At 40.3% G+C, this 10,719-nt stretch overlaps 1 protein-coding gene across 1 annotated transcript in view; it reads right to left on the bottom strand.

The window, feature by feature from the left end:
• Positions 1-10,719, bottom strand: part of tsnare1 (T-SNARE Domain Containing 1) — a 188,791-nt gene that overhangs the window by 32,522 nt on the left and 145,550 nt on the right. The window contains exon 10 of the mRNA XM_065239873.1: positions 7,020-7,102. Within this exon, the coding sequence (XP_065095945.1) occupies positions 7,020-7,102 (83 nt within the window). The remainder of the gene's footprint in view (positions 1-7,019; positions 7,103-10,719) is intronic.

Genomic DNA, 10,719 nt, shown 5'->3' on the forward strand with positions numbered 1-10,719 from the left:
TCAAGTTGTTACATACCTGTATGAATCTATTTGTTTTGCTGAACAGAAAAGAAGATTTGTAATCGAGCAGGAAACAGGAGCACCATTGACTTCCATAGTAGGAAAGAAAAATACTATGGAAGTCAATGTTTTGCTTAAAATATCTTCTGTTGCGTTCATCAGAACAAAGTAATTTATACAGGATGAACTATCCATTTAAAGGTGCGGGTGCAACTGTGACGCAGATGAAGAACAACGCGGCTGACGTGTTATCTGGTGCGCCCAAGCTGTTTTTTTTGTTTTTTTTTTGCGCCCGGGCTTCGTTTACAGTCTGAGGGAGACGCACGCTGTAAGTTTGTGAAAAAAACTTTGCAAACATGTCTGAGGATAACACTTTATCCTTGTCACTGCAGTGATGTGACTTAAGTCTCTTGCATGGGCTTCACAACAGACGCGGATGAGAAAACAATGGTGAATAAAGCCAAATTTTTTATGTTTGGACCAAAACGTATTTTTGATGCTTTAACACATTATAACTGACCCACTGATGTCACATGGACTACCACATGCACATGTTCCGAAGATGAACGGAGGTCTTACGAGTTTGGAACGAGGGTGAGTCATTAATGATATTATTTTCATTTTTGGATGAACTATCCCTTTAACTATAATTAATAGATCATCAAGAACATAAAAAACATTTTAACATAAGTAATTATTTAAAAAAAATCTTTTTAAATGTTTTTAGGATTATTTTAGAAACAAGGTTTAAATCCAACCAATCCAGTATCATTTAAAAGGGACATTTCACAAGACTTTCTAAGATGTCAAATAAATCTTTGGTGTCCCCCGAGTGCGTTTGTAAAGTTCTAGCTCAAAATACCATATAAATAATTTATTAGCATGTTAAAATTGCCACTTTGTAGGTGTGAGCAACAATGTGCCGTTTTTGGGTGTATCCTTTTAAATGCAAATGAGTTGATCTCTGCACTAAATTGCAGTGCCGTGGTTGGATAGTGCAGATTCAGGGGCGGTATTATCCCCTTCTGACATCACAAGGGGAGCCAGATTTTAATGACCTATTTTTTTCACATGCTTACAGAGAATGGTTTAACAAAATGTTTTTCTAGGTAGATAGAAGCACTTGGGACATAATCATAGCACCTAATCATGGAAAAAGTCTGTGCATATGTGCACCTAAAGCATTCATATTACCGTATTTTCCGCACTATAAGGCGCACCGGATTATAAGGCGCACCTTCAATGAATGGCCTATTTTTATTTTTTTTTAATATATAGGGCGCACCGGGTTAAACGTTGATGTGCATATCAACAATATCTCCCAGCCTTGCTCACTCTTCTCCCAAACGTGGAAGGGAACTTTTCCCTAATTCAGTAAACTCGTTGTAAATGAAACAGTCTGATACTCGCGCGAGCCGGCCGCGGATTATAAGGCGCACTGTCATTTTTTGAGAAAATTAAAGGCTTTTAAGTGCGCCTTATAGTGCGGAAAATACGGTAGTAACCCAGAGTTAGATTTTGGTACTTAAGTGTGCATATACAGTATGTACCTTTACACTTTCCCCACCATTGAGTTATCTCGAAAATTAAGAGAAAACATTTCCCTGCCAATGACTCTTCCCTGACAAGTTTTTACAATTATCTGTATTTCCACCATTATCCACTAGATGGGGCTCATACCCAACTTATAAAAAACTGAAGCAAAAACTAATTAAACAACATTTTAAACTCTGTGTTTGTTTTGATCATTGTTCTGAATCTGATCTCTAAGCAAAATGCAATTTACGAGTTCGCCTCACCGAGAATAAAGTGGGACTGCTAATATGCGTGTGTGGCGTGCTGTCCCGGGGCGAAGGTTTCGAGCTCAGGAAATACCCCCCGAGTTCGGAACGTTCGTCCCTTGACCGGGGAAGTAGCCCCGGGCCTGGGGCGTGCCCTGACCCGGGTTATCCCCGGTGCTGAGCTAAATGTACGTAGTGAGGCGAAGGGGTGGAGGTGGCGATAATTCCGGAGAATGAGGATAAGGAGTCTTGATTATTTATAGAGCTGGTACTAAGTTGTTGTGTTGATTAGTGATTGATAACCAGCCGTGTTCATTGTTCAATGATCGAGAGCCAGCCGTGTTCATTAATTAGTGATTGAGAGCCAGCCGTGTTCATTGACTGATCAGCTTCTCCCAAACCTTATTTATAAAACATCATTTATTTCAGCTTTTTGCTCAGCTTTTTAAGGGGTTTTAAAAAGAGAATGAAATTAGGATAAAACAGTTTTTTCCTGTTTTGTTTGTTTGTTTGAAAGCAGAGGGTCTGTTCTTTCATTTGATATATTTGTATGTTTATATATTTATAGTAGAACATTTTCCTGAAAGGCATTTTGTGAAACTTTTGAAAATCACAAAAAATGTTAGCGGGCGATTTAAAAAAAAAGCTGGTGAGGAATGAGTTAAAGATGCACATTAGTACGTCAAAGGCACCAATTAGTACCTATTAGTATGTATACATTTACCTGTACCTAAATGATACATATTAGGACCTCTTTTAATTGTATTTGCCCAGTGACAGCTTGGGTCCAATTTTTGACAATTTTTTCAAACAGTGTACAAAGAAAACAGCTGCCCGTTCCTAATATGGCTACCAAGTGAACAGATGTGCCTTAAAGAATATGAAACCACTTTCCAACCCAGCGAAAATAACGCTCATATGCTAAACTTGCAACAACATTCCCATACATATTCATTCCACTTCAACTCCAATATCACAAACAGGCCAACGTGGCAGTCATCACCACCAGCTAACTCCATTCATCACCATTTCCTAAATTACACTGCATGATTGATTTGCGTTGCTGTGCCTGATCACAGCATGACTTAGCACTGATCAACTCCCTTCTGCATACATTACACAAACCTGACAAACTTTCGACATGAGGAGCAGTACACTTGCGAAGAAAGAGGAAAGGGTAGAGATTTCTTATTCGCTATAAGTCTATTTTAATTTCTACACTGCAGTCAAAACAGCAAGAGAGTGGGGAACAGCTGTCAAAGCAACACGGAAGTTAAAGGCTGGTTTTTACATTTTCAAAGGAAATGTGAGACATTAGTAGCCATGCAAAACTCATGAACTTAGCAAATCTGAGCACAGGATCTTATCTAAAACATGTACAACCGTGTAAGTTATCTCAAGACAACCATTACCCAACTGCTATCATCCAGTTTCAACTCAATAAGCACATTTACATCCTCTATCTACATTTGCATGTACGTTTGACTTTGTGTATCCATCATGCAGTTTGCGTGTACAATGGGTATATTCTCTGTGTATATACGGTGTATGATGTGTATAATGTGTATTGTTTTGTACAGTTTGTTTATTTGTATGTTGCCCGCACTGTACTGCAAAATGTTATTTGTACAGTTTGTCTAGGTAGCACCAGCATTACGGTAATCTGACAGAGGAGAACGTCTTGGTTACTTTTGTAACCCTCGATGACCAATGTATTGGGAACTCGCTAGAGAGACCTATCTGCTTCAAGAAGCTTCCAAAGAGCCAATGAATGTTGGCATGCAGTATTTGAGAATAAATGAGAGGCAGGTGCACTACATAATCAGCTATTTTCACTGACAAAGCCAAGCACATAGCCTGGCCGACTCAGCGGTGGTACAGCAAGCCGTGGCGACGTGACGTCTCCATTCCCTTCCCACAAGAAACGAGGGTTACATATGTAACCGAGACATTTACTTTGAGACGATTACTTCATCAACACTTCAATGACTGACATATTGGGAATCCCTTACCAAGTCCCAATGGTGATACCCCTTCCAGTGCCCTGCACAAACCTTCTGCCCCTTGTTTTTATAGTAGGTGGAACAGGGTATTATGCAAAGGAGGTCGGCTACTACTTGTTCCTTAACCCACTAGAGTAACCTTAAATAACAGTGGAAAGCGTACCCACCAGGGCGGTAGCTGGGAACGCTGCGGAGCCACATCCCTTAGAGGTTTCTTAGGTTGTGATTACAATATGGAATAACTGTAGAAGGTTTTACTGCATATCGAGGTCTCTGGGGTGGCTTTCTAAAGAGACTACACTTGTACAGAGACCACAGAGGCAAGGTCCTACTTGAAGAAGTTCGGTTGCAGGGTGCGTACGGGACACAACAAAGGTAATGCTGGGTCTACCTCCGCCGGGGGCAGGGCTTGCAGGCTCACCACCTGATCTCTAAAAGGAGTTGTGGGAACCTTGGGCATGTAGCCGGGCCAGGGTCTCAGTGTTACACTGGAGTCAGCGGACCCGAACTCTAGGCACGAGTTGTTGCCTGAAAGCATGTACAGGCCTACTGCCCTCTTTATCGAGGCCAATGCAACCAGGTTCAAAGTTTTCATGGAGTGAAACTTGAGCTTGACTGACTGCAAAGCCCAAAGGGGGAGTCCTAGAGTGGTTTCAGTACCAAGGACAATTCTCAAGAGGGCATAAAGGGGGGCCAAGGTGGATTAAAGCCCCTTGCCCCCCTAAGAAACCTGATGACCAGGTCGTGCTGACCAACCGACCTACCTGCTAAAGGGTCATGGTGGATGGAAATCGCAACAATATACTTAAATCGTGGAGGGGGATAGCCTCCGCTCCTAGCCAATGCTACAAAAGAGAGCACCTTATTACAGTACCTAATACAGTTTGAAGTAAAAAAACAACATGTTTTTAATCATGCTTGCTTGCATTTCTTCGACCACTGGATCAACATCACCAGTTTTGGGGCAGTTCCCATTCTCTCATTTCTACAGTATATGTTTGTGTGTGAGTCCTGACCAGCCATGCCATTTAAGAGAAACTGTCTCTAAACTGGAACCCACTGCTGTTCGTTGCGTGCCGCCATCGCAGCTTAAGGCAGAAACTGATTCATGGCATGTATTTAATTTTTAATAATAAATCATCATGCAGGCCAGATTGTAAATGCAGCCATATCACACTGTATCCCAAGACTGGTTGCCAAGTGAAGCTAAGTAGGTTGAGCCTAATCAGTACTTGGATGGGAGACCTCCTGGGAAAACTAGATTTCTGCTGGTAGAGGTGTTAGTGAGACCAGCAGGGGGTGCTCACCAAGTGGTCTGTGTGGGTCCTAACACCCCAGTATAGTGATGGGGACATTATACTGTCAAAAGCACTGTCCTTCGGATGAGATGTTAAAGCGAGGTCCTGACTCTCTGTGGTCATTAAAAATCTCAGGATGTCTTTTGAAAAAGAGTAGGGGATGTGCCCTGGCCAAACTTGCCCATTGGCCTACTAATCATCCCCACATATACTAATTGGCGATATAACTCAGTCTCCTCTCCACTAATAAGCTGGTGTGTGGTGGGCGCTCTGGTGCAATATGGTTGCCGTCGCATCATCCAGGTGGATGATGCACATTGGTGGTGGTTGAGAAGAATCCCCATTTCATATGTAAAGCACTTTAAGTGTCGCAGAAAAGCGCTATATAAAAATGTAACCAATGTCTTTTTGACACCCCTGGCTCATACACTACTCTGAGAAAAAAAAAGGTATATTAAGGTACACAATTTGTCACTGGAACGATACCTTTTTTTAAAAGTACAAAGGTGCATATTGGTACTTCAAAGGTACAAATCTATACCAAAATGGTACATATTAGGACCTTTTTAAAAGATACAGTACCATCCCAGTAACAAATTTTGTGCCTTTCTTTCTGAGAATGTACTGACAATAATGTTTCGGCACAAGAGGACTGCCCCGCCAAACTGAGCCTGACTTTGAATTTAAGCCACACATTTAATTTAATCACTAAACAGTTTAAAAGTTTTTCCTTGCATATCTTATCTTTCTGAAAGCACCAATGAGCCAGGTACCCCCTTCAAAACCGACAAAAAGTCTGTTCAGTTAAATGCATAGTGTTTGTGGTAAAAGGTATAGCATGATAATTGTTAAAAGACTAAACTTCTCGACAACTGCAGGTTCACTTTGAAGAGTGCCAATGTAAAGCACTTTTCTCGCTGCCACTTGACAAAATGAGCTTGTAATGGACAAAGTGAGAAAATGAATAATGTAATTGAAGTCTAGAGTCTGAGTATTATGGTGTGAACTCCTCACTGTCTGTTCTTTGGAGTTTCGAGTTTGAAACAGTGGCATGGTAATGAACAATCATGTTTCCTCGTGGTCCATTGAACTCTGATGGGGCTGATACAACATCATTCTCGTCACTTACATACCTTCCACGAGGAACTGCTTTTGGCATGATGGATTATAGATTCGATTTATTTCCAGCGTTCGACTAACTGACACGTTGGGCCGCGGAAATGACTTGCTATTTTTAATTGACTCGCGCTTGTAATGTTCAACCGTGTGGGTTTATGGGAGATGTTTAAAAAGGAAACAGGGTAGTGCCCTAAGCCAGACGCGCGAGCCCCTCCCACCTAAGGGTGGGCGGGAGCGAGACTGGCGAAGTGCTAAATTGCTCTGCGTGAGTTTGGTCACGGCTGAGCTCTCCTTGAGATAATGAAATGACAATTAATCCGAAAGCTGTTGCTACTCACTCATTTACTCCTCTGCGCTCTTGTAAGTGGAGAAAGGAAGACAGGGCAAAAACTATGGACAGGAGCGGAATGCTAAAACGAACGTTGGGGACTTTCATTTACTTTTGCAAACTGGCACCTGTTTCTGTTGATGGAGAGATTCATATTCAAGTAGATAAACAAAGGTGGACGTGAATGTGCATGAGGAAATGTTGGTAGCTAGCCACCTATTATTGCGCAGCATGAAGTCAAACACACATGACATATAATGTATGTAAAATTCAACCGATCAAATGTCCACCAAAATTCTGCTTTTTTGTCCATGTCTGCATATGGAAATCCTTGACCTTTCCATGTGGGTTCCTGCATATCACTGAGACTACACCATCACACTATGTAATGTCAATTTAAACCATTAAATGAATTATTTGGTTATACATTAATATTTTTACGAGCTAAAACATTTACAACAAATACAAGAGATGTTAGAAATCAAACTACCTGATAATGACTGGCTTTTGCAAGCTCCTGATTGGCCGTTTCCACATGCGATGAGGTTGTCTGAATGTAATCTTCAATACTGTCTGTGGAAAGAGAACAAGCAATCATGTTGTCTTGTGTTGCAATGTTTCACACATTAAAATTTTCTTTCAGCCCGTTTCTGTCGGTGTGCCGTAACCTTAAGCACCACAAAAAAGGTGTGACTCAGGTAAGTATTCGCAAAAGAGAAAAATGTTCAAGTACACCCTGTACCAAAACATCTTTATAAACACTCACTTTCATGCATGTTCCCTTTCTCAAGAGTAAAGGGATTAGAAAGCACTAACAGCAAAAAGCCCAACAAAACGTTGCCAGAAGTGCACCTACATGACAAGATTTCCAATCCACTGAAATCACAAAAGATCTTATTTAAGGAGATGGTTCACCCAAAAATGAAGACCTTGCTCTCATTTAATTATATATATATATTTTTTCTAAATATTAAAGTAAACATAATTGAATAATAACCATGCAATGACAGCTCGTATTCCTTGAAATTGTTCTTGCAAGGAAATTTTATATTTTTTGAAAAGTATTTTCAGTATAAACTTTAATGATAATCATTAGTGCTACAGTTTGTAAACCATGCAACTTCTATAATAAAGGCTTACAGTATGTGATTTTATGTGAAAATGAATACTTGTAAGGCATCTATTACCAGAGGAAACAACACACGAACACGCACACAGACACACACACACACACAGTATGCTAATAAACCAGAAGCTCTCAAAGACTTGGTTACGTCCTTGCATTCTTAATTCGAGGGAAAGTCAGCCAATTATTAACTTTGAATAATCCAAATGAGTCGTCTTGTTCCAATGCACATGTACTTATTCTAGCAAGTGAGAACATCGATTCAAATGCAAAGTCAATTCCCTTCCCAATTAAAAACAAATGTGTGGTTGGGCACACAGGAGAGCAGAACGAGAGCTTCAGCGAGGTTAAAGCAGGGCAAGCTCAGTTAAGGGAAACACTGTAGACTTCACCTCCGCCTAGTTGGAGGAACTAATGAGGTTTTGTTTATCTAACTTTGATTTGATTTGGTGCTGGTCTTTGCTTTTGGCGTGTGAAAGAAAACTGTAGAGGCGAAATTTTTCCTTTTCTGTATTTTTAACTGTTTATTCTTATAGATGGCATTTAAGAGGATTAACCAGAGATCAAACATGTCTATAATCTTGTAATCTTCCAGCCCACCATTCACCTTTTCCACGTTTTTTCTATTTCTAGAAACTGGTAAAATTGCCAGTAGTGTAGTAAATGATGGCATGCAATAGCTTCCTGCTATAATTAAATTTGTAGGAGCTGTTATATTACACTTCCATGGTTTCCCATGTATAGGTCATGTACTTGAGTTCATGTAAGGTCTAGGGTTGGAAATCGAAGGAATCAGATCCGTACTATAAAATTGCAATTTTGATTATTCTTATCGATTACTGTGTGTGCATTTAAAAAAAGTCTGGGGCTGTGTCCGAAATAGCTCCCTACACCCTGCGTTCAGAGCAGCCACGGTAAAGGCGTCAAGCTCGAGTGATTTCAATGTTAAGTCAATGTGAAGACGCGTTGATGCGCGTCTGGAGGTCTCGCGGTGCGAATGAGGCGTTTAGCACAGGCGATAGACGCGATTCCACCTCATTCGCGCGTCTAGTTCGCGCATCTGCGTTGCCGCGGGAGTTTAACAATTTGAACCACGTTAACCAATCAGGAGCTTGCTCTAATAGTGATGTAATTACAGAAAGCGAGCGAGAATTTCACGTGCACTCATTCAACACCACAATGCACCGCAATAATGAGGAAACTCTACTCGTCCACCGAGGTTTATGCCAAATGAATTCTCCCATCTCGGCGGAAGATGGCGCCTGTCCTCCGGCAAGCTCAAGTGTCCAAATTCACTCACTTGTTTTCATTTACTATATTAGTGGACTAATTCGGACAGCCCGGATTTCTATTTCGGACAGCCCGGATTTCTGCCAGGGCCTTATGCAAACGCAGGTACGCGACAAGCAATCTGCCAGGACCTTACAAGATAAAGTCATGGCAACGTCATTTTCAAAGTGCTCAAAGTACATTTTGCGAAGTGAAATAATGATTGTCACACTACAAATAATGTAGTTAAACTATGGTTAAGGTAGTAACACCGTATAGTTTTCAAGAGCCTGCTGTGTATGATGTCCTGCGCAGCTCAAATCTCCGAGGCTAATATGGAAACTTTCCCATTACAAGACTTTAGTATCCTAAAGCTGACAAGTGAATGGTAAGATGAGTCGTAACAGATTAAACATGGTTAATAAATATATCATAAACACATTAAGCTCATCATGATAATTTCATTCACATCAGTTTTTACACATGGCCTGAATAAAAAAAAGTGTCTGTGTGTAAACTCAGCATTTACAGCTGATGTTTTATTTGATTAAAACTTATAAAACTAACCAGCCTTTTTACTGCAGTAACCATAACATAGTTTATCTATGATGTTTGTACTAAAACCACAGTAATAACAAATTTAACATTTTTCATTATAACCATAATATTTGTAATAAAACTACGGTAATAGAAATGGCAATCAATCTGACAAAAACACAGTTACTAAATGTTTACTGTTATAAAAAGTGGAGTATTTACCCAAGTATTTTTCTGTCATTTAAAAACACTGCTCATAAATATATTATTTTGCAAAACAGTCAGCGATTAGTAGGCTAATGGATGTGGTTTTGTATTTAAATGTTTGGCTTCTTATAAATTGGAATTAAAACAAAGAATCGAAAAATTGTAATTGATCAAATTTAAACCATACTCAACCCTAGTAAGGTCACAGGCTCCTTCTCAGATAGAGGTATCTGAACAACAAGATTCATTGAGTCACAAAAGTGAATAAGAGCAAGAATGAAGTTTAGAGTGTGGCAGATGGGAACAAACAGACCACAGTGAACACAAAGCAATATCTAAGAAAGTGCGTCATTCAAGACCTTCTCACTCTTTTACTCCAGCGACCAATACAACACTCCCAGCTTGAATATTTCCTCTCTATGCAAGATAACTGACCTGTCATCTATAACTAGTATAGCCACATGGAATCTGTGTAGAAATAAAGGATAAGCACAGAAGGGAGATGACAAATCGAACATAGACTTATTAATCTATAATTCAATAGTGAAACTGAAAAATGTCTCTTTTCATGTTCTTTGATGTATCAGCCATGAGTGCTAATATATCAAATGCCTGCAGGGTAATCAACATTTGAGTTGTTTTACGGGTGTCATATAGCCTAGAAATCTAGACGCACCCTAGCGGCCGCAAAATATATTTGCTGCCAGGGTTTAGTCTAGGCACTCACAATACACTTAACCGGTCCAAAAACCAAAATTTGGTCAGGCCAATCACATTGTGTGTAGCGTCTGTGGGGCGGGCTTAACATGATGACGACAGAGCTGCAACGGTTCCTACTTGAAAACAAAGAATGGCTGCTGCTGCTGGCGAACAGCTTTCTTTTGAAGCGGCTTTGGCCGCGACTCTGGAGGACTTAGACTTATGTTTTTCTTTGAGAGAAGAGCAAATAAACCCTACTGAAGTCCTTTTTAAGCAAGAAAGATGTGTTTGGAGTTTTGCCGACTGGTTACGGTAACTACGTCACCTTCTTCGTTGCTCTGATCCGTCATAG

This window comes from Paramisgurnus dabryanus, chromosome 13 (assembly GCF_030506205.2).
Source record: "Paramisgurnus dabryanus chromosome 13, PD_genome_1.1, whole genome shotgun sequence".
In the NCBI taxonomy this organism is placed as follows: Eukaryota; Metazoa; Chordata; class Actinopteri; order Cypriniformes; family Cobitidae; genus Paramisgurnus; species Paramisgurnus dabryanus.